General features: G+C 38.8%; 1 protein-coding gene across 3 annotated transcripts; it reads right to left on the minus strand.

Moving 5' to 3' along the window:
• Window positions 1-552: 552 nt before the first annotated feature.
• Window positions 553-25,115, minus strand: ap1g1 (adaptor related protein complex 1 subunit gamma 1). 3 transcript variants are annotated; one of them, XM_063475689.1, is made up of 23 exons: window positions 25,021-25,115; window positions 17,820-18,023; window positions 17,600-17,724; window positions 17,179-17,320; window positions 16,904-17,000; window positions 14,452-14,528; window positions 12,175-12,270; window positions 10,922-11,002; window positions 10,737-10,835; window positions 10,602-10,657; window positions 10,396-10,509; window positions 10,157-10,297; window positions 9,677-9,731; window positions 9,340-9,462; window positions 9,089-9,178; window positions 8,865-8,989; window positions 8,478-8,582; window positions 8,187-8,328; window positions 7,820-7,946; window positions 7,208-7,312; window positions 6,870-7,030; window positions 5,836-5,934; window positions 554-5,728 (listed from the first exon to the last, which is right to left on the minus strand). In XM_063475689.1, exons 2-23 carry the CDS (start codon window positions 18,018-18,020, stop codon window positions 5,627-5,629), a joined length of 2,463 nt encoding a protein of 820 aa, XP_063331759.1. In that variant the 5' UTR covers window positions 18,021-18,023; window positions 25,021-25,115; the 3' UTR covers window positions 554-5,626. The 3 variants fall into 3 exon arrangements, with proteins under 3 accessions (XP_063331768.1, XP_063331759.1, XP_063331751.1); XM_063475681.1 differs by lacking the exon at window positions 25,021-25,115 and adding an exon at window positions 24,965-24,982; XM_063475698.1 differs by lacking the exons at window positions 7,208-7,312; window positions 25,021-25,115 and adding an exon at window positions 24,965-24,983 and having other exon boundaries at window positions 553-5,728.
• Window positions 25,116-25,177: the final 62 nt, after the last annotated feature.

Genomic DNA, 25,177 nt, shown 5'->3' on the forward strand with positions numbered 1-25,177 from the left:
CACACTTTTGTTCAGATGCAACTTTGCAAATCTAAAGTGTGGTGTCATGCCCTCCTTAAAGAGAAGAGGCTTTCTCTTCTGTGATGAACTACTGTCATGGACTTCATCATTTATCATGCTGACTGAGGCAGGTAGAGTCTGAGATGCTGGTCTTGGGTTTTTTTGTTTGTTTTTGTTTTACATTTTCCCTGAGCATCACAGAGTCTGACTTTCGAGTGAATTGGCAAGACTGTAGCATCGTCAGACACCTGAATGTTCCAGATCACATTGATCAAATGCTAGCAGCACCTCCCTGCTACTTACACTCTTAATTCCTATGGAAGGAGTAACTGTGCATTTAGATTTTCATTAGGCAGCCTGGAGTCCTGTGAAAACCCTTTCACATGACTAAATCTTGAGTGAAAAGTACCCAGTCAACAAGGAGAAAATTTCTGAAAACAGGAAACAAACAAAAAAAAAAAACAACAAAGAAAAAGACAAGGCTTCTCTTCAGACACATTTATTATTTTTTTTACAGTTCAAGTGATTTCTAAAGCAAATAACCTGATCTTCTTGTCTTACTATATGAACCTAAGAAATGATGATAGATAAGTGCCTCCCATACCTTTTTAGATTGCTCTTTGACACCTTTATGATCATTTCACGTGGTTGCAATCATTTAGAAACTGTGCAGTAGAATAATTAATAATTATTAAATCTCCCCTCTATATCATAAAGGTCAGTTTAAATTTAACCCAGGTCCAGTCATGGTTATTAAATGCCGATTAAAAACAGATACATAGCACTCACAGATCCACTCATACTTGGAGTCGATATTAACAGCACAAAACATTTTTAAAATCTAGGTGATTATAATAGCAATAAACTCATTTCTATTTATATCTCATTCTTATCCCAGTTTTCAACATTTGATAAACAGGACGTAAAACAATTAGAAATGATCCATCCTTGGTATAAATATTAACAAATGAATAATTTAAGCCCAGCATTTCTTTTCAGTAGACTCTTACACACAAGACCCCAAAGCACAAAAGAAAACTGCCGTAGCTCATGTAGATTTTTATTTGACTTTTTATTCGCTTGATCATTTTCTCCAACCCAAAGACAAGAATACACAGCATAAATTGAAAATATCCCATTTAATAGTTTACAACTCATCTTTAGTCATCCTTTTATATTTTCAGTCTGACATTCACACTCACCTTGAAGCCACAGAACTGGGATAACAGTTCATACGAGTCAAAAGTGAACCTCATGCCGTCACCCTCCCCCAACTAATCAGATACAGTTTTGTTTTCAGTCCGGGCAGGTCAGGGGTTCGGGTGTGTGTGTGTACAGATTCTGTTTTCAAAATACAGCAGATGCATTTTTATTTTTATTTTTTTTTTTAATTCAACAGGGGAAGTTCATGAACGTGGTGGCAATTCAGACGCTTTCCCAAGCCCTTTGCACACTGAATTCACCCCAACAAAAAAAAAAAACAACAAAAAACAAACAAACAAAAATCCAAAAAACAAAAACAAACAAACAAAAAAAAGCAATAATCAATAAACCGAATAACAGATGCTTTAAAAACATCGACAGCAATGTGAGCACTATTTCAACAACTCCTTATTGTACATGTTAGTACTGACCCATGAAGGTGGTGTGACAGATTTGTATAATTGGAACTTTTCTAGCACTTCAAAAAGAGTCTTCGATCGAGAGTAGAAATGGTGTTATTTACACTGGTTTTCACATGCAGCTCAGACGCTGAAAGCAATTGCAGCCAAAAATCATGTCCTATGTAGACAGAAGACATGTTGCACACCATCACATCCTCTCGGCATGACTCTCTCTTTCTCTCTCTCACTCACACACACACACACACACACACACACACACACACACACACACACACACACACACACACACACATCACATCACTGACCACACCTCTGATGAGTACTTGATTCCATTTCTTCTCTTCCTTTTACAGTTACAGTGTCCAAAGCACTTATGTTGGGTTCATTTCCATTTGTAGGTTTTAAACAGCATGAATGACTGAATCATCAAAAGAAACCATCTGATGTGACGGACAAGGGTACATACTGGTTGAGTAAGACAATACAAACAACACAAAAACATTCAGGAACAGTATGAGTATCAAACTTCCTTTCCCATCCCTTCAGCCTTCCATTTTGCACAGCTCCCCCTTGTGGTTATTAGCCAGCTACACAGGCTTTTCCCCCTCTGCCCCAGTTTTGTTTTAGTTCTTGAACAGCAGAAATGGATTAAAAACAAAATTATAAAGACTCAGACAAAAAGAGTCCACCCACTGCTGTTCATCATATCCTGCCTTGATTTACAGCCACTTAAAGTCTGGTTTAGAATAGCGAGGACCCAGATCGTTTTCTCTTTAACGGGTATATTGGAGATCACAAAGCGTTTACTGAAAGTTGTGCCATGCTATAATGGACTAAAAAAAGGACCCAAAAGAAAGCACTGTGTTGTTCTGAATACAGCGAGCACACAAAATATCCATTGCTGTGAGCTGAAAAACCCCTTTGTGTGGCACTGATAAGGGCCTTGACTGTTTGGGTAGATGCAAAAACAAAAAGACAACCAGGCAGCTAAGAGAGATCACACACCAGAATAATGAAGAAAGAGGGGGTGGGCTTCATTTCACAAAACAATTTGCAGATTGAAAAGCGTTTAATAGAGGTGAATTGTCAAAGAGTGCACATAAGGCCAGAAGGAAGAGCAGCTTCTTGGTAAATAAGCCGCTGCTCTTCCACAGGAGGGCACGGGTACATGAGGTGTTTGAGGGGCAGAGAAGCAGATGGAGCAAGGTGCCATTTCTGCTGCTGCCTCTGTGCAGCACTGTGCTTAGGTTTCTCAGTAGTACATCACCCATACAACATCTGTTAGGACAGATTTAACCCTTTTTTTCAACATCCAAAAAAAAGGAACCTCATGTGGCCCAATGACTCACAAAGTATCATCGTAAAAGAAAAGACGACATCATGAATGAAGCATGACAAATAGTAAATCAAGAGCATGTCAATTGCATCCTTCTTAAGATTCTTTTTGTACATATATGCATACAATTATACTTTCTAGCTAATCTTTTTAAGTCTTCATGTGGGTTTTATTTAATCTGATCAGCGTTCGTTTTACAACTATATACAATGTACAGGCAGCAGATCATATACCTTTTACAATGAATGAGTGATGATACAGGGAAGTCTTAATAGACTAATGTTGACTAGATCTATTTAGACAATATACATTGTGAATAATTGGAATTTTCTTTTAGAAAATGGCATCTAAAAAAAGGATGAAAGATAGTACAAGAGACAAAAATTGTAAAAGCCCTCAATATGTACAGAAAAAAAGCCAATATAGCATTTGTCAACAACAGAAAAGAAGAAAAAAAGTTAAACTGAAATTATTTTCTCCATATACACATATCATAGCTCAAAAATATTTCCAAAGCTAATAGTCTCTCTGATTTGGTCACAGAAGTTAGAAGACAGTGAAGCATAGTGAAAATAATTACACAGCCTGATGAAGATCTCAGCACAGCATCGTCACAGGGCTGCTAAGGTTAAGTAATGAGATGCACAAACTACTGTTAGTTTCTCTCATGCAGATGCTCCCCCTTGATTCTAACTCGTGACTAAGCAAGACGTCAATCTACTGCCACTGAAGGTTAACAGAAAGAAAGAGCATTGTGAGGTATTAAGGTTACCGTCCCCAACAGCATGGTCAGAATTCTGATTTGGAGAGGACGAGAGCAAAGAAATCATACTCCAATCATCAAACAAACAGTCACCAACGAAGAACCTGTCCCAGTATGTGATTCAAAGTCACATTTTAATTTTTGTTGACTTAAAAGGGGGCGTTGTAGTGATATTTGTACATTAACAGTTTGCAAAAAACACCTGAAATCTCGATGCCAGCTTAAGAAAAGTTTACATCTATTAGCTGCCATTATCTTTGTTTTTGTTTGTTTAGTTATCATCATCCATCAGGTATTTTACTGGGGGGAAAAAAAAAAAAATCTGCCACACTGTAAAGAAACAACCAAGAAGATTAAAATTTACGTTTGTGTCAAAACTAGAAAAACATTACTGCTGACATCCTCGTGAGCTCATGAGACTGATTTGGGGGTGACTGATTTTTAACTCGTCATTAGACTAAGCAGTGAAAAGGCTAAATCAAATCAAGTGACATACCCATTCTAATCCACCGAGACCATTTACCCCCTCAGACTGAAAACATGACCATCACACAAGCAGACTTACAAAGCTCATACAGAACTCAATAAATTCAGGGGCTTTTATCTAGCTAAGTCAGAAAGGCACATCACTTTGATATCAGGCATAAATTAAGTCAAATTACTGCAGAGATAAACAGACTTTCACACAAATAGTGCCAGTAAGATGAGCATCCCCATCAAAAAAGACATGAAAAAAAAAAGAATTAAGGGGAAATAAAAGCATTCAGTGCATGTAACTACATTCATAACAAGCTTAATTTACATGTATGTGCATGGTGACCACGTTCAACCAGGTTAAATAAATCTGAAATGTAACTCAATTGCAATCTAGACTCGGGACACAGATGCAGGAAGAGTTTAAAAACACAAACTTATTATCAGATCAATTTTTAGGCCTGGATTATATCCACTAACAAATGAACACCCTCAGACAAAGCAAAGCAATGAACAGTTGAATGTTTTACATTGATCTAAAAGCTGCTGCTTTACTACAGATGAGATAAGAGCTGAGCAGGGTCTATGAAATTAGCCACAGGTGATCAAAGTGAGCATCTTGGATCTGTTTGTTCTTAATGTGACAAACTAACGCAGACGATTCCCTATAGAAACATAGGATAAAGAGGCCTACTGTCAGAGTCGGAAAAGACGAAGTCCAGGTGTGATTGTGATCCTAACGATGCTCAAACATGCTTTAAGCAAATTAATGTAATTCAAAATGAATACAACTCTGACAAGTTATATCACTCATGATGTGGCGGATCAAAAACGAGGTTACCCAACAAGTGTGTGACTGCACTGAATAGACCTTTCAAAGCTTTTTTTTTTTTTCCTGCTGCCTTTGTAGGATTGAAGGTTCATAGGTAAAACACCCAAATGCAAAGCCAATCATAAGTATCAAGGGAGCAGGGTTTCCACCTGCAAGTCCAAATAAAACTATGGTTACTGCAGTGCTTATTAGTGGGCAACACTTTTCTTCTACAGTGACTAGAGAAGTAAAGTGTACCACAGTGAATGGTGTGCATGTGTGCTTTTGTGGGTGATGTCGGTGCCGGGCAAAGGGTGTGTGTGAGAGAAACATACTAATCAAAGAGATCAGGAAACCAATTAAGAAAAAAAAATAAGAAAAGTTCATTGATTGATATGTTTACCCAATTATTCATGTGATGTCAATAGTCAATAGGGTCTTCGTAACATCTGCATTTTTCTCCTGTATTCAATGCTTTGCTGCTCCCCATGCAACTTGAGGGCAGCTGTCTGCACTGATGTCACAGGGGGACCGTTGGAAGAAAGGTGGGAGGTGAAAGGAAAATCGTTTTCATAGTTCCCTTGCTGGGGGTTTTTGAGAGCAACAGGAGCAGCTCATCACTGCCAGGACTGAGGGGGGAAGTTATTAACCTCAGCCAGGTCTTGCACAGCCGAGCCTTTGTGGGTGTACGTCAGCTTGATCCTCATTCGTAGTTGTTGCTGAAATTTGGGAGGGGTGGATGGATTTATAAAAAAGGAAACTCCTCATGAGGACAAAAAGAAAAAACAAATATGTATTCATTACAATTTGAGAAAAAGAAACTCACCTTCTGTGGGTTGAGTACTCTGATGACCTGTGTGACAGTTCCCTGGTTAAGTGCTGGGACGACATTACTGCTAGGGGAGAGGAGCTGCAGCTGGAATGTCTGACAAACAGAGAGGGGACGCTGAGTTAGATGAAAATTTAATGATACCACAGAAGAATTGGGGTCATAACAGCAGCTTAAAATACGGATACTTTCAATCAAGCCCTAGACAGCAACTGATCGATGGTCACTCGAAGCCACTCATCACCACTTTAACAAATTTATTCATTAGATAAGATGACTGTAAAATATTCCATGACGCATATGCAAGGTGGGTGGTCAACTTATACCCAGTAGGCCCCCCCCCTTTGCAGTATGCGGGCAGAAACCCTGGTTTTATTTAAATCAACATAACCTGATATTACTTTAAGACTACAAAAACAAGAGTGCATAGTGAGACTTCACTTAAATTACACTCATAGGAACATCAACATTAGAATATAAAAAACTGTACATTTCCCCATGAAACTAACAGTGTTGTTTTAAAAGCCCATTACTATGGAAAAATACTATTTGAGGAGTTGAGAAGTTTGAAGATAAATCGGGTAAACAAGAGACCACAGGGCAGTTACTAACGATCCAGTAACAGCAACAGTTACCACAACATAAATATTAATAAAAGTACTAACAGCAATGTGTCATGTGATCTGAAAAAAATAAGCATTCCTGCATTAAATAATAATTAAACACAACTAGTTGAGAGTAAAGCAGATAACAGAGAAAAATAGCATACCAAAGACACTGCAAGTCTATTAATAATTAATTCCCACTAGCACTGACTGCTCAGTAGTGTTTCCAGCTTACAGATCCAATATTTACAACATTTATGCAGGTTCAGCCTACAGAACAAGCACATTATTGGCACTGTGAGTTACTGAATAAGCCTAAAGTCAGTGGAAACTCATTTACATAATGGAGCTAAATGAAAACGAACACTGTCGTGATTAGGAATTAACTACACTTTCGTCACATAATACCCGTGTTGGGCTGCTCACCTTTGGTACTGCAGCCTGAAAAACAAAATCAGTCATGTCTGCTTCTGTCGAGTTGGATGCGTGGATAGTGATAACCGCGATGTTGGGGTTGGGGTTAGCTCTCTCAAATGTAAAGTCTATTTTCAGGCCATTCTTGTTGTACGCCGTCATAGGAGGGATACCTATACAGAGAGGAGCAGATGATTAAAAAAAAGTAGATGTTACAGTACTAACGCTTCACAGGTTGGGTAAGTCCAGAAAAAAATATATAATGACCAAGTGCTTTATTATGTAAGGATTATGTCATAAAATAGTGTATATGTGGCAGTGGATGGTCAAGGTGAGAAACATACTCTCACCTGCAGCTGCAATGTCATTAAAAAGGGGCGGTGAGGTGAGGCCATCCAAGAGGAAAGCAGGTTGGGAAGAGGGCACTGAGGTTGCAGGAGTAGGGGCTGGACCGCCTGGGAAGGAGGAAGCAACATACGAGGGTTTAAGAGGACATGGACACATAATGATGATATGCAGAGGTTACTGATGTGTCATTTTCAAGGGGTTTAAGGGGGCATTGCAGCATTACTGAGCATGTGTTGTGTTCAGAATTAACATGATTATTATTATTATCCAGTCACACAATCACAGAAAAATCATAACTTTAGAAACATAGCTGGAATAAAAGTGGCAAGTGAGAATGCTGATATACATGGTCCAACATTTTGGGTATCGGCTTTATTTTTCACGTACTGCTATAATCACTGCAAGTGCAATTTCTAGTTCATTAAGCAAAAAGTCATTACCCCATAACCAAAAATGTGAAAGTAAACCTATAGTAACAGATGTTTTACAAAAACGAAGCAGTAGTCTAGGCTGGGAATCACATCCACACTGGTTATTAAAAAAAAGTTTATAGCAGGCTCTTAAAAAAATAAATAAATAAAAGGTGTAATAAATGTGTAAACAGAGTACTCTACCACTAAGTGAGAGGTCACCCAGTAGATCAAGTAGCTCTCCTCCTGCTGAAGCTGGCTTAGTGGGCACCGTGGTCTGAATTACCGGCACCACATCGTTACCACCCAGCAAGTCTAATAAATCATTAGCCTGTGGAATAGGGACAAGACATTAACATGATAAGTGTATGTATACCATTTTAAGTGAAAATAATACTACAAAAATAAAATACTCATCAACAGGCTTAAATGAATCCATCTGGTTCTAAATTCAATAAAAAATATGGTTTCCTAAAGAAACTTAAGACAAATAGATCTATCTTGTTAATTGTTCATTTGACTACAAACGTGTGTTTTTCGTGATAATATAAAGGCTGAAAACAGTTCTCACCTGGTTGGTTGGCTGGGTGACGGGTGGTGGATGTTTTGCTTCCACAACAGACGGCTCAGCCTCCCCATTAGTCTGTACAATCTCTGTGGGGCCATTAGAAGCAGTTTTCTCCATAATGGGCATTCGCTCTAAGAGAGCTGGCCTATTGTCAGGGAACAAACAAGGACAAAAGACAGACCAAACTCAACCACTTGAGCTTTTTTTTCCTTTTCTTTCCCCGCCCTTAAATCTACTCAGTGCTACAATGTGCCCGTCACAGATATGAGAAATTTCCTAGTAAAGTAGTTTCACCTCATATGGTCGTATTTCTTGAAAAGCGCATTGTACTCCACAGCTCTCTGCTGAAGCTCCACGTCGATGCTACTGCCATATATTGAGACCACCTTCTTGATTCGGCTGAAACAAAAAGTGAAGGTAGAGATGGTTATTACACATAAACTTTACACACTAGAGCTTAAAAAGTGAGATTCAAGTACTTTATGTATTATGACGCTATGTCTTGTTATTTCTTATTACCAATGATAAACACTCAGATATATTTAGGATCCACTGAAAACCCCTTCAAACTCTCTCAAAGGAAATGCTGTACTGAATAACACATGTAACCATCTTAAGATCATGTGACAGTAAGTCAAAAGAAAGACTTAGCCACTGTAAGTTTAAAAAGCCATTACTCACTTTACACTAGTGAAGCGAGTAGACAGCTTCATGATAGCTGTAAGGGCGTAACCCCGGGTCACAGGTGTGGACAGGTTGGACACCAGGAGGCCTTCCAGCACGTCCAGAACCTCATCCTCAGTCACCTTTGTTCAAAAAGAAAAGAGGAAAAACACAAAATCTCATGAGCAGGTTATGTCATCTTAAATCTGGTTTTTGTATACACTCTTGAGATGTTAGTGTACCTGGATGGGCTCCTCCTCTTCACACTGCCCAGACACAAGCAGGTCCCCATACTCTCCTATGCACCAGGATGCTACCTGCACTAGAGGTTGCTACACAACACAGAAATAGAAATCACCCTCTCACACTAGTTTGAAATACCAAAGTTTTGTTATATAATACATTCTATTAATGTATGCTACAAAAAATAAATAAATAAAAAATATGGAGACATCACAAATCTAAGCATGACCCAAACAAGAAATGCTCTAACCTGCGAGATGTCATCCAGCAGAGCTTTGTAAAGTCTCTGTACTGTGTAGGCGTGCATCTCCACGCTGTTTGTGATGAGCTGGATGAGGTTAGGAACGGAGTCGTCTCGCACGTAGCTCCCTGCCTGGAAGGATGAGCAGAAACATCAATGAGAAACGCGAACAAACTTTATTTACCTGTAGATCTGCAGTAAACTAAACCTCAGTTGGCCACGGAGTACTGTTACTAGATTTATTTGATTTGTAGTACTCAAATGTAATACCCAGAGCAAACTACTATTGAACTAAACAACAATCAAAGGACTATTTAGACATTAGAGTTTTGTGTATTTTACTTACTGTTGTCAGGACTCTCATAATGGTGTCTATGTGCCATCTTTTTGAAGGAGCATATCTGTAACATAAACAATACACCCATTAGGCCCAGCAATGGACTGAAAAACGTAAATGTATTAAATTCAGAAGAGCATTGACTGCTAGGAGATAAATGCTGTCAGAGAATAAAGGTGTCAACAAAGTCTGTCAGACGATGGATCACTCATTGTATCATCATACAGCATTTCAGTGCTGGCCATAAAAAGAAAGACATTTACTAGATTTTCTAATTCATATAGATACATTTAACTTGTACCAAGTAGTACCAAACCAGAACCTTTCATGCTTAAAGTACAGAAAACACACACACAAAAAAGAAAGTGAAACCCAGAAAACTTTAACAACCTTGCACGTGACAAGGTCAGCCAGCATGTGTTTTACACTTAAACAAAGTAGCAGTGACTAAATTTGTAAAGTGTGGTGAAGTCTGTATCAGTGTCATACTTCTCAGCAGCTAGAAAGACTCCTGATGCACAGTCTGCTTTGAATTCAGGGTCACAGGAGTCCAGGAAGTAGAGCAGCTCTTTCATCATGCCTCTAATGTTGTTGCCATTCACAAGTGCAAAGCTCAGTTCCATTGCACGTCTACATAGTAATGAAAAACAGACGAGGGTCAGAAAAAAAAAGGCAAAACCCCCCAAAACAACATGACATGTTAAGTTATGTGTAGCACCATGAATCACCTCTTGATGGACACGTCCAGGTCTTTTAAACAATCCACAATGGTGCTCCGATGCCTCTGCACTGCATTGTGGTCCGTTTGTACAGTCTTTAGTAGAGATGTCAATGCCACATATCTGAAGTCGATTAAAGAAATGTCAACAGGTTTTAATCAAACTTTAGATAAATCGATGGCTTCAAGGTGAAATACTCCAGGCAATTTATTTACCTTATATTTTTGTCATTGTTAAGAAGGAAGCGACCTAATATGTTAATGGCCAAGACCTGTAAGAAAGAAACAAGCATTCAGATGAGTTTAAATTTACAAAAAGATTCTCATAACCTTTTCCTAAAATGAACTCACCCTCAGTCCACTTTCCGACTTGATGTCCATTATAGTCAGTACAGTCTCGTACAGGATTGCATTGCCTACATTTTTACTCGTCTCTGTGTTTGTAGCAACCTGCAAGTATACAGACCGTGGATTTGTCAGAACAACACTTAATCTGTGAGGACTTAAATCTAAGCAATTTTTTTTTCAATTCCAACCTGCGCAAGAATGTCATTCATTGCTTCACTGGAGTCGTCATCACCCTTGCCTAAAATTCGCAGTAGTCTCAATATCCGCACCTAAGAAAAAGAAGAAGCAGCAGTCCTGTCAAATGTGATTTACTTTATTGTTACTCACAAGCCGTGCCTTGCTTGCTGCCATTTTGGTTCTTTTGTCCACTTGCACAGCAAAGCCTATTTTAGCTGTACATGAGCAACTGAATGCTTAATGCTGTTTGTAAGACTGACAACTCCTAGTTAAGATCAGCACACATTTAGTACTTTGTTCTGTAAAGAAAACTACTTCTCTTGCACCACACTTTTCAAAGGTACACAGATTAAACTGATTAATGCAAATATCTCAACAGCCAATCATTTGGCAGCAACTCAATGCATCTGTGGTCAAGACAACCTGCTGAAATTCATACCAAGTGTGAGAATGAGGAAGAAATAACTATAAACCTGGCAGAGTATTTTAGAAACTGCTCTACTCAGATTTCCCCACACAAACTTCCCAAGGATTTACAGAGAAAGATTTTTTTAAAACAGAAAATCCAGTGAGCTGCAATTCTCTAGGTAAAAACATCTTGCTGATACCAGAGTTCAGAGGAGAATGGCCAGACATGTCAGGCAACAGTAATTCAAATAACCACTTGTTTCAGATACCAAGTACACCAATCACCTCTGAATATGTCAAACCTTGAAGCAGATGGGCTACAGAAGCAGGACAAAGACAAAACACTGGGGGAGGGAATCCTGTCAGCTAAAAACAGGAAACTGAGGCTACAGTTTGCACAGGCTCACCAAAATGTTCCTGGTTTGGCCAGTCTTGATTTTTACTGATATTCGGATGGCATCAGAATTCAAAATAACATGAAAGCACGGATCCAACAGTTTAGGCTGCTGCTGCTGCTTTAATGGTGTGCGGAATAGGTACACTTTACACCCCTGAGTACTGAGAATTTTTTAAAATGCTGCAGCCTAGCTGAGCATTGTTGCTGACCATGCCCGTCCCTTCATGACCACATGGTACTCATCGTCTGATGGAGTCTTGTGTTTCCAGCACGTTGTTGAATATGTCCAATGAAGAATTAAGACAGTTCTGAAGGCAAAAGAGTTCCAACCTGGTACTAGCCAGGTGTACCTAATAAAGAGTGCAGTGAGTCTAAATCCTAATGATGGTTAACAATCATCATTAGATGATTGCTAAGTGCTGTACCGGGTAATTGTATAGTGAAAAAAGTGAGATTTACCTGCAGGAAAGGGTCACTTATGCCTGACACATCATGCTCAGGAGAGTATCCAGACATTATTAGGTTCTTCAGGATTCTCACCAACTGTGGAACAAGCTACAAAAAACAAAAACAAAACGAGAAGAGGTGTCACAATATTTTGTTAAACTCTCTGAAATATGATTCTTTAAATCATTAATGTGTGTAACACTACTCTTAATGTTTGAAGTTAATGATTTCTCAGTTAAAGCAGCAAATTCTTATGCAATGCAAAGGGGTTGGGATTCTTGTTTATTGATGCAGAGCAATATGGTTAAAACGTGTGTGACTAATTGAGATTGTGAAATCAAAAACTTGACTGTAAAAATGTATTGGGTTAGAACATCTGGCTTCGAGAGAAAAAGAAACTCTGCATACACACTGCTATGATTTTGAGCATGGCTAAGCAAAGAGTAGTAGCACTAGTTTAAATTAATTCTAACATAAAGTGCATTAAAGCAGGAAACTTCCCATCACATTAATATCATCTATCCTACATAGTTTTTCAGGGCTTTAAAAACAAACAAAAAAACAAACAAAAACAAAAAACAACTGGTCATCAAAGCATGACAGTTTGGGAAATAGTTTGGCATCTTACACAGCACTAAATCAGAAAACTGGGTACCATTTTCAACCATGCCTATTAGTGTAATAGGCATGGGATACATTTACTTTTGTTTTTCACTGGAGGGAAGCCAGAACTTAAATTGATGTGCAGGAAGAACTAAAATTTGTGCTAGAGGCAAAAAACTGCTACACAGGGAAACTCGAAATTAGCACAACACGGGCAGCTTACAACACCAACTGTACAGCGATAGCCAAAACCAATAGGGGCGGTTAAGCCAACTTCAAGTCGGCAGACAGCAAAGTTAACTAGCAGTAGCTGGCTCTCCTGACTTGGCAGAGGTGTTCTTAGTAAGGTGAAGAGCATAAGAACTGAGGGCTGACTGTGATGACAGTTTGGTATCACTGATCTGCCTTAAAGGCGTGAATAAAGGTGTCTTCAGCCAGGACATGTAGCGGTGTGATATCCCATACTTTGTGTGTTTTACCTCATTCGTATCCTTTAAGGAACAGAAATTATAGACAAAACTTTGTTTAGCAGTACAGTGCATGCAAGCCCAGTTGTTGTATATTCTTAAAAATTAAGGTGAGAAGCTTGCAGCATGTAAATAAAACAGTTCTGAGGTGACAGAAGAACTTTTTGCTTTCCAATTTTACTTTCATGCTGCTTTGCTACATCAAGCTTTCCAGGCCATTTCACTTGACAAGATCTTTTTTGCAGAAGGTACGACAAGAAAAAAGCAAATCCAAATGAGAGTAGGCTATTAAAAGGAAATTTTAAATAGAAGACTGAGTTTGTCCTTAACATGACATCCCAGTGCAACTTTTGCCAAACTCTTTCTCAAAAGTCAAAAATAGCTAAGAAAGTTACTGATGTCACAAAATAAGCTTCCAAGCCTTTTCGCAGTGATATTTAGTGAAAACATTGTTCACTGGTGACAACACCTGTGGCAATTACGTGGAAACACACCAACCTGACTGCCTCTAAATAGACACTGATCAAATGAGTGGCTTATTTGGCAAAAAAATTCAAAAACATTCAAAACAATAGTGAGAAATGTATCTGACAAATGGACCAAGAACTCTTTATAATATTCAAAAACACCGACAGTAATGATCACCGTACAAGTTAAAGAAATTAAAAGATTTCTAAATTAAAACACAACATGACATTACTGAACACAAATCTGGTTACATTTGAGGTGACTGTGAGGAGTGATTACTATTTACAGCATGCACCAGCTATGAGATCAGAATGTACTCTTACCTTCTCATTCTAACACAATGCAGGAATTGTAACAAAGACAAATGACAGAAAAAATATGAGGTAGATGTTAGGGAGGGGAAAACTGGAAATCATTCACTTTCAGAGAGCTTAAAAATAATGTTCAGATCATGAGCATGAGGAGTGGGGTCTCTGGCATAGTTTTGTTACACCTAGAGAGGGAAAGGTACAGTTGGTAGCAGTTGAAATACAAGAGGAAAAGACAGTGGTAGGAGATAAAAAGACTAACACATACTCTGAATGTCGAGGAAACCTCTAGCGCATTCCAAACCTCAAACAGTTAAAATGCTTGTCTAGCTTAGCTACAACAAAAGAAAAAGTGTAGGCAAAGGAAGAATGAAATGTGACGTGGGCCTTAAGACAAATGCGTAAGTAACTTCTTTAAGGTCCTTTAAAAAAATAATCTGTACCTTTCTGAAGTGGGCCAGCATGTCAGGACTTCTTTCACACATCTCAGTGAGGAGGACGACTGATGTATGGAGAACACCTGGGGGACCAAACCATGACAGGATGACACCACTTTCAAGGAAAATGCTAGCATGAGTTGTTTTGCTCTATGAAGCACCCATTTGTTTCTACAAAAAAAAACAGTATTTAAACACTTTGATGGACAGTGAGCAGTCACACAGAGACTTAAGTCAGATTTAGAAAAATATGCCATATATGGTAACTGTAACAGGTGACAGCAACATGCCTCTGACTTGAATATATCCAACAGGCTAATCATTCCCTTGTGACCTTATATTATTGCTACAAGGCTGAAAACTAATCTTAAGGACATCAGTGGAAAGCAGTGGCGGCTGTGTTTTCAAGCCACACAGTTGTAAAAACGTCACATTATAAAAATAAATGTTGAAAGTTAGAAACTTGGTCACATTATTGATTCGACTGGGTGCTGGCAACATTCAGACACATGGTCTGTTAACGATATGCATGACTGTGGTTGTATAGGAAAGTCCACATTACCAATACCCAGTGTTGGGCAAGTTACTTTGAAAAAGTAATTCAATTATAGTTAGTAGTTACTTCTTCAAAAAAGTAACTGAGTTAGTAACTGAGTTACAATATCCTAAAAGTAATTAATTACTTGAAAAGTAACTATTGCGTTACTTTAAAAAAAAAGTTTAACCCTCTGGGGTCCAGGGTATAATTGGCCATTTTAACTATTTTTGATTTTCCCTCCACATTTTACCTTTAAAAACTATTTACTTTGCCTTGTTTGGTATCATCCTTTTCAGCACAACCTCACGTGTCTGAATTTACAGTCATGTTTTCATTTTGACATACTGTATTAACACAATTGATCTAAAATCAGACAAAAACCATAAAATCAGAGTAGAAAAAGTTATATTTTTTACTGTAACAACCACAAACATCTTTAATGAATCATATTTCATAACTTTGAATGCAAATATAAATTGTCAATTTTAAAATCCTATGCACAAGTTTACTTTTACCCTTTTTTTAAATAACCATTTCAAACTATTTACAGAACAGTCAGCTGTTCTGCATTCAATAAGATGCCACACAAATTATTTGTGCCACTCCAATTATTTCTGTCCACTATAAAGGAGAACATCACAGCCTGATACCTGCAGGTCTGACAGCAGCAGGTGTATCACTCCTTTTTCTACCTGGAGACAGCAGTCACCTTATTGTTCTGACACACAACCCAAAACTATCCACAACACTACACACTAACTACACACTCCAAACACGCTAAACGTCACAAATCTCTCACATCTCAAAACTCGCTCTCTCTCTTTTTCTGCTCTCTCTCTCTCTCTCTCGCCGTCACTCCTAAAACTTCCGCTGTTTTTTTTTTGTTTTGGTCATAAGCAGAGAGTGCTTGCTAGTGCTGTCCTTAGACAGTAAACGTGACGAAACTATTGAGGAAAAAACGCCGCGTATATATTGTTTATCATGACTCTGGTTTTACGTGGCCTATCAACATAATTTATAAACTGGTATATGTCACCTTGTTGCTTTGTCTTTAAGTGGTCATGTGATTGGCTTACCACGACTACTTTATTCTTCCTCAGTCAAACAGCAGCACTCATGCGATTGTTTTGCCCCCTTAGCTCCAGGTGTTGTGCAAAAAGTGATCGTGATTTTCGCGTCCGCGGGAGCGCGCGCAGCTGCTTAAAGCTGTAGCGCCCAGATTACTTACGTAGTCAGCTACTTCCGTGCTACTGATATAAGATGCGGTAAGCTGAAGACAGCTTCAACCGTCTGTTTGTTGAAAAATAGTAACGGACCGCGTTTCCTTGTTAGTAACTGTAACGGCGTTGTAACGATAGGAATAGTAATTAGTTAGATTACTCGTTACTGAAAAAAGTAACGCCGTTACTTGTAACGCCGTTATTCCCATCACTGCCAATACCTGACATTGCTTTGTGTATGTATAAATCTATCTTGCAATACAGGGCAGTAACTTATAAAATAAAAATACAACTGCATAATGAGAAGCAAACATTACTGCACTGCCACAAAATGTTAAGAACAACAACTTATTTTATCTGTCCTCAGGATTCCCATACACTTGTTTGCCATACACCTACGGGTCATTTTTGACCCGAGGAAACACAACGGTTAAAAAAACCACAACAACAAAAAGCAAAAACAACTTTTCCTTTGATACATCCTCTGTATGCTATAATACACAAGCCCCTGGAGTATCTGACAGACTCATTAATTGCACCACCCTCTGCAAAGGACGACAGAGAAAGGGCATCAGCTGCCCAGCTGTTATGAACAGACCAATATGAGTGGCAGGAAAGAGGACACACTCCGTTTTTCTGCAGGACAACCGCATTTCCCCATGAGCCAGCAACTGCATCCCGACAAACCATTTACACTTACCGTGGTTCTTCTCGCTCAGCAGGTTTTTTGTTGCTGGAAGGAACATTTCCATGAGTTCAGGGACCTTCCTGATGACATGTACAGCGCACAATGCCGCCTGTAGACAAATATACAAATATTTAAATAAGATATGCTGAAGCCTTTCATACAATCTCTCCTTTTTTTGAGTGTTGGGTGTGGTGTTAAGTGCTTAGCACACATACCTACCTTTCACCCCCAACACATATTAAAGTAGTAGTAGTAGATAATTAAAACATGACAAGAGTAAAACTCACCTTTTTCCTCAAGTAGGAGTTGGACGTTTTGAGCAGCTTCTCGACCTCTCCTGCCAGGTCACGACACATTTCTGAAGAACCCATGCAGCCTAAAGTACACAATGCCAGGCCCTGGACATACTGTGTGCTGTGATTCAAATCACTGGTGTGGGAGAAGAGAGTCAAATAAGTCACGGAAACAAAGAGTCACTTTATATGCTATACCAGAGAGGAGCATATGAATACTTCACAATCTTATGAAGACTATGAAGAAGTCGATGAAGAAGGTTTTACAACTGTGTTCAGAGGACCATAAACTCATATTTTAGGTACTGGACTAAAACGACATTTTTTTTTTTAAAATTTAAGTGTGTGTGTGTGTGTGTGTGTGTGTGTGTGTGTGTGTGTGTGTGTATCTTAACCCATTGTAGCCTCCACTTACTTCTTAATGCAATTTGTCATTAGGAGATGGACATCCTGCCTCTCGTCCAAAAGCAGCATAGCTCCCAAATAACCTATTCGTTTGTCAGTGAACTTCTGGGACGCAATCAGCTTCAAACACTCCAACTAAAAGGAAAAAAAACGCGTCATCAAACTATTCAGAGGTGCAAACTTAAAACTCCTTTGTATACATACTGCCCTCCCAGCATAACCAAACATACCTGTCCAAAGTGCGCTGGGTAGCCCAACATGTGCATATAAAGCAACTTTGCGACATTTCTGCAACGGTACGTATTGTCTTCCTCTCTAAAGGACGAGCGGATAGCAGCACACTCTTTCTGGATCATCTCACGCTCCTCTGCCTGGGTCCGTGCTGTCCGGATAGTCCGGATCAGCTCCCGCAGTCTGATCGGAGCTGGCATTCTCTGGAAAACACAAAGAAAGGAAACCCGTTGGCATCAGAACAGACTACACTAACACAGAAAAGCTACAATTCTGAAATTTAAGACAAATATAGAACTCTCCAGTCTGCAGCATGGTATGTCACTTTTTTACCTAAAATATGACAACGTATACTAGAAACCAAGAAAGGGTTTTAGCTGCTGTGCATGTAGGCAGAAATGTAGGTTTTACAGGTACCAATCAACAGTCTAGACTTCGCTTCCTAAAATGTTCGCTGAAACTACAATCATAAATTTTACTTGGGTAACAAGAATAACAAAAGGATTTTATGTTTTTAGGAATAAAAAGTATTTGTCAGTTTTCCAGTAAAACAGACTAATTTTTTTTTTTTTTTAAATCCATGTTGTGTAAGATTTGACTTTAGGTGGAAACTGTCTCTTTTGTTTAGATCTTTAAAAAAAAATAAAAGTGCAAAGGCAAAGAAGAAATGGTGAAATTCAATCCTTGCACAAAGAAGCTTCTAAGCAAACACAAGCTACAGAAAGATGTTTAAATATTTATGAAGGCACATGCTTGCTTGAAAATCAACTTTTATGTGTATGCATCTACCAATTACCCGAAACTACACTTTACCAAAACAGATCCAAGAGCTACAAAGATGAAAACATGAATTGCAAACTGCATGTTAAATGAACTCTTCGATGAGGCAAATCTAACACTAATATGAATATTACAAGAAAGCTGTGAGCCAATGCAACAAATCTCGGGGAAGGTTTTGCCATCCTCCAGAGGAAACTCACCCGGATATTATCCATACTTTATCAAGTATACTTTCATTTTATACAAGCACAGAACACCGTTTCGTTGGCAGGGTTGGAGATTTTTTTAACATGTTAGGAGAGAGCTATTCCGGTCTGTACCAGTGAGTAAATTATCTTAAATGACCGGGGTTTAATGATTACTACAGCACAGAGACTGAGAGCAAAGTCAGTTCAATTTATTTAATATGCAGCCCAGCAAATGTCAGGTTGTTGGAGCAGACGGGAGGCTTGCAAAATGTGCTCAGCCAAGTTGAATTTAACACAATAACATTTTAGAGAATATTTAATTTTTAAAGCTTTTAAACTTGGTTTATTCAGGTAATTTTACTAATGACCACACATTTCTAACATCCACCTTAATTTTAACTGTCAAATAAACTGGAAAGTTATTAATTGTGGTGTTTTACTGAGCAATAGGTACATTTTGTCTCCCATCTAATAGAAAGCTTTTATGTAGTAGGATGCAGGACATAATTAAGCTGCTACTGCAACAGAAATGATGGTAATTACTTGATGAGCAAAGCCATAACTCTATCCAACTCCAGCTATGCAGTGCTGAAGTGGGAACATAATGCACTCTGACATATGAACCAGAGCAAAGAGCTGATGGCATAGCAGATCCACAACATTTTTCAGGAACAATCTCAGGGACCCATAATAATCACCGTATTGGTTGTGTTGCACACAAACAGTGACTTCGCCACAGTTCCATACCATTTATACCAGCACTGAGGGCATGAGTAATGCAATATTCCACATACAATACGTGTTGCCAGAGAGATGCACTGAGGCACCACTCCTGTTTTTCAGACATAACTTTCACATCAGCACTGGTTCAGGAGGAGAAGTTGTCAAAATCGGAAAAAAAGAAATCTTTGAGTTTTTCCTTTTTTTGCTCCAAAGTTTTTCAAGACAGACTCATTTTCCTCACGGTCTCTTTGAAAGCCTCATTCAAACTGATACAACATTTTCCTCCGTATAACCTGTAAACGAACTTCTGTACTGATACCACATTATACTAAACAAACAAACAAACAAAAAACCCACATGATCGTAAATTCATGTTTTCAACCCTGAAGCTACAGAAACAGAGGTGCATGACCGGCCAAAATACAAAAGCACGGTTCGCGCCAGCAGATGACGTCACTTTTGGCGTGCACTGCTGTTGCAGAAGGTGAGAACAGCAAGTTTAATGAGCCTGTCAGTCCTCTAAATGTGCGACTGCATCGATTAGTGCTTTATAAAATAATGTCTACGACCTTAACCGAGTAGCATACAGTAAAAAGATGGTTAGAAGTCACAGGCTTTCCTTGGTTTTATCGTCTAGATCAGATTCCCAAAGTGTGGGCCAGGGACCGCTGCTAGGCTGTGAAGGTACTGCAGGTGGACTGCAGTATAAGTAAGTGAATTAATTTAAGTTGCACTTAAGTTTGTGTCCAAGTGGTAGGTTTGTCACACATTGGCCTGCATATGACTGGTTAGCATTACGAATTTACAGCCAACACCCTTTTGCTTGTTTTTGAAGATTTGAGATTGGCTGGTTTTTAAGTGGGCCACAGCACTCTTGACTTTGGAAATAGCCGATCTTGATAAACACAAGGATTTTAATAACATTCACAAAACAAAAATGATTATATTTGTTTCATAAACAATCTCATACCAGCAGGAAAAAATAAGTTTTATAAAATAGTGACACACAGTAATTTAACGTATTTTTTTATTCATGTTGTAGTCAAGAGAGAATTTATCCCTCAGAGGCGATTACTGCTGTCATGACAAATATTTGCTTTTGAGTTTTTGACTTTTTTCCTCCTCAAACATCTTAATGAACCATAAGTGACACTGTATGAAACAAGAAAAACAGATCAACCGTGTGGCTCTATTAAATCATTACACAAACACATAATGAAATCAAGCCTCTGATTTATCCACAACAGCTCTGTCATGTCTTATGGAAATCTTATGTTGTCAGTGTAACAAGAAATGTACAATCTCTGACCATTTAGAACAGGCTTTTATGTAACCAAATACAAACTTTACATCTGTCTACAATATACCTGATTACATTGGCCAGTATTCAGTGCAAGCTAGATTTTTTTCATCTGAATGAATAAAGAGGGGGGAAAAAACTCCTTAACATTTCGTTATTAACTCTAACACTTGTGGGATCAAAGGAAATCCTCTGAAATTATGCCAGTCTGAAGGAAATAAGGATACACACACACACACACACACACACACACACACAAACACACACACACACACAGGAGGAATGAGGACATCCTTTGCTGAGTAAGGTGGTGGCTTGTGGACAATCTAAGAATTCACTTTGATCAAAGAAGAATGGGAAGGGTGGTCAGGCAAGGCCACACTTTAATAAAGCCAGAGACTTACTGTTCATCTTAACACCGTTTAAATTACCTGCACTGAATGGACCCAGTGTTGGGCTCCATTAATCATGGCGCCCCGACTCTTGCTGTGCTCATAATCAAATGTGTACACATTAAAGAACGTAAATCCAGCCACTGCTGAGAGCTGATTAAATTACAGTTTCACATTCTTGCAGTTGCAAAACAGCAGCACATTCTTCTACAAACAAAACAATATCAATTTTAATTGCAAATTACTGACATTGCCTTCAGATGAACAGTGTAGTTTGCCTTCTCATCCACAGATGAATGTGAAACTGCGGTGGGGAAGCAAGCTTGTTCAACACTTGTCGAGCAACAGCTTTTAGTTCACTTTATTGTTCCTCACTACAAAGACCAAATTTTGTAAAATTGTTTCTGTTCTTATCAAAGGTTTTTGGCCTTAAATGAGTTTCGGGAGGCTTGATTTACTAAACATATACTTTGTTTTTTCCTTTATCAAATAACCAGAAATAACAAGAAAATGGAGCAACTTCTATTTTGTAAGGCAACAACCCCTCAAAGGCCCATTTCGAGCTGGGATAAACCCTGATAATATTTATATACAAGAAGAAGAACACTGCATCCAGATTGCTTTGGACATTTTTACACTCCCCAGACCATATAAAAGCCTAACACTATGAGTTATCGCATGCATCTGCTGACATGTTTTGCATACACTGTGAAATGTTCATAGAAGAGCTAACCCAAATCTGTTTTCAAAGAGCCTGACAACCAGCAACAGGTTAAAAAGCACATAACACTTCCCATTTACCACAGGGAGCAGTCACCCTGTCGACTCTGAGACATCAGTCTAAAGATATCGAGACACAAAGCACCACTTAATTTTTTTTTAAGTTTGTTTGTGGTTTTAGATTATATTCCTAAATGCCACAAGCACTGTATGGGTAGAAATAGAAAGCATGATGTAACATCCATTTATGCTGTCTTTTTTTCCCTTTTTTTTTTTAAAGAGCTGCACATTTAAAGTAGACAAAAAGGTCAGACAGCTCCAATAAGAACCATATACAGAGCTGTGACTGGCAAACTTTGGCAGACTGCATAAGGTTTTTGTTTTTTTTCTTCCTCTTACCATTCAGCTAGACATCAAGACGTTCTAAATTAAATAATACCAACACAGACTATTCTACTGCTTCTTTTATAACCAACTATAGATGCTCGGCTTTACAGAGCTACAAATAACTGAACACTGAAGTTCAAACATGACTATCAGCTTTGACATGGATTACATTTACACCCTGGTTCCTATGTGCACATTCAAATGTTGAGTACCATACTTGTGTACGGGGAAGAAGCACTCGTAATAGTCAAAATATTCTGTCGGGTGTTTTACATGTACACACTCCAGACCTTTATGGTTTTCCAGATTTTGTTTTCCTCTCTTAGCAAACATGCAGAGATCAGACAGCTCAAAAAGCCTGGCGATTTCGACATCTATGTGCAACTGCAAATAGTCATTTCACTGTTTGCAGCTACCACGCCTTTCTTCTACCACTTAGAAGATCTTAACCTGCTGAAGACAACACTGAAAATAGAGAAATTGCTTATTTTTTTTGACTGATGATCAAAAAAGTCATCAAAGAGCCAATAATGAGATCAACTTTAAATTCAGAGACTCTGAAGTTACACAGGAGCTCTACAAAGGTCCGTGTGTGCCTTCACCATCAGTTGGAGTCAGTTAAGCTAAGCACTTCTTAATTTAGCTTTGTCAGCCTGCAAATTGAAAAAGCCTGCTGGAAACTAGCCCTGCTTAGAACGGGTCTTTGGTAAGCTTTTCCTGCTCAAAACTAATCAGAGGCAAAATGTACAACAACCCCAATGCTAAAAGGAGGAGGAAAAAAGACAAAATAACAAATGGCATTTACAGTACCTTATTTATCACTAAGTTTGTGCGGCTGTTTACTTGGGGTAAAACCATAAAGACTGATCAGTTTCTGTCCAAACAAGACACAGAGACGGTGCTAACTCACTCAGTACTTAGGTTGGCCAAATGACATTGATGTGGAGTCAAAATGAATCCTAAACTGGAAATACATCAAAAGATCTTAAATAGCCCTGAGGCAAAGCCTGGAGCTATATGATTTCACATTGTGTGGGGCACTGATATGCAGACACAGTGATCATGTGAAGTTGTTTCAGTGCTGTGTGATTAATGCACGCTAACCCTGCTTATGATGCACCTACTCAAGTACATTTTATGCATAGCATCACTGCCATTAGAGGTAACGGTTAAGTGTTTTAAATTAAGGTCATAACTGCATGTTTCAAGCACAATATAATGTGCCGTTCTATAATGCATCCTGGCTATTCCTTTGCTACAACTAAATATGACGTTTTTATCGTTAACTCTCACCCATCTACAGTTAATAACAATAATAATAATCTACCCCATATAACAGACAATACATGTAAACAGAAAAGGTAATGCAGGACAACATACTGCATATTTAGTTTTACAAAGTGAAGCCAGTAGGAACTGAATATGGCTGAAATCTACAGTACTGCGTGTGACTTGACGGTGAGGAAAGTAAAATTATATATTTAACAGGTTCATTTTCATTAGGCCTTCAAACGTATCAGTACAGTTGGTCCCGAATCCCTCGAAAGCCCACATCAAGCATACAGATAAAGTAAACTGCACGTCAAAGGCGTTGCAATACACTTGGCTTGTAGTTTATCAAGACTGGTTTTGTGTGTCGGTACCACAAACAGTGGACCTGAAGAACTTACTTCGACTTAAGCTTGTGGAGGCGTAATTTACAGCTCCTGTCAAAAACCGTAGAGAAATCACCCATACTGTACGTCACCTCATTTGCTCACTTCCTACTTGCACCTGACTTCCTTAACACTTACATGCAAACCGATCCTGGAAAATGAATTAAACTCGGACGTTGACAGCGCAGTTATAAAAAAGCGCGTGTCTAAGTCTTTCCTTCTCATTTAACAGCTTGTCAACACTAATTAACCATCTCACGAAACTGGACAAAAACCCAAGTCCACGTCCTCAGAACACCAAGCTAGCTATCGTTAGCTTCCTTGGTATTTCAATTAAACGCTAACTTACGGATTAAACGCTTATAGTTGGTTAAATATTAGGAAAGTCTAACTGTATTAATAACCACGCCGTGAAGCGTCACATGCTTAATATGACTTAGAAAACGCAAATCACACCTCTGAAGAGCCAGCTAACAACTAGCTAATTTAGTAGCATCTTAAAAGGGCAAGATATCATGATGACACTACAGGAGTAGCTTCATCTTAGCAGGCGCTGTATTACATTAAAGTCTACATCATCGGCTGTATACAATCAGAGGCAGGCCATTACACCTGACTCTGATCGCCGATTGATCAGGACATAATGCAGTTTAGGCCTTCTTGAAGCATTTGGATTATCAAGCTAACGTAGCCACCTGACCATTAGCTTGCTTCTTCATTACCTTAACCGAATACTCTCTGAATTAAATGCAACTCGTGCCCGCTAGTTAGAAAGACAGGAAATAATAAATTGTCACTGCGCGTTGCCTTGATGACTTTGATTTAGTGGACACAGCATACTGCTGAGCTACACATCCCTAGTCCAGCAAGGCTATAACTATGCTAAACATGCTAGCTAACTTAGCACAGCCCCGGTGCACTAAGGGCTGCGACTTCCTATGCAGCGCCACAGTGACAGTTGTCAACGTAAATACAGTCAAACCGCAGACAACTACTCACAGGTAAAGCCATTTCCCCAAATTTATGCCGACATATTGTTGCTAGGATGTACTTACTAGCCGTAATGATGCCAGAAAATGACTGGAATCGTCTCTATTAGCAATGGAGGGAGGAACACACTAGACATGCAAAATGGTGGCTACTCCAGCCTCAGCACATCTACCGCAGGCGGAGGGTTACACTGACAGATCGCAAGGGGTTCGCGAAAGAAGA

The sequence above is a fragment of the Pelmatolapia mariae genome, linkage group LG1 (genome assembly GCF_036321145.2).
Source record: "Pelmatolapia mariae isolate MD_Pm_ZW linkage group LG1, Pm_UMD_F_2, whole genome shotgun sequence".
NCBI classification, from domain to species: Eukaryota; Metazoa; Chordata; class Actinopteri; order Cichliformes; family Cichlidae; genus Pelmatolapia; species Pelmatolapia mariae.

Excerpts from the sequence above, each read along its gene's own strand:
- ap1g1 (XM_063475681.1), bottom strand. Across the intron at positions 17,321-17,599 it reads ATGACAAATTGCATTAAGAA|TGATTTGAATCACAGCACAC; the intron begins GTAAGTGGAGGC and ends CTCCCACACCAG. Across the intron at positions 7,031-7,207 it reads TAATGACATTGCAGCTGCAG|GTATCCCTCCTATGACGGCG; the intron begins GTGAGAGTATGT and ends CTCTCTGTATAG.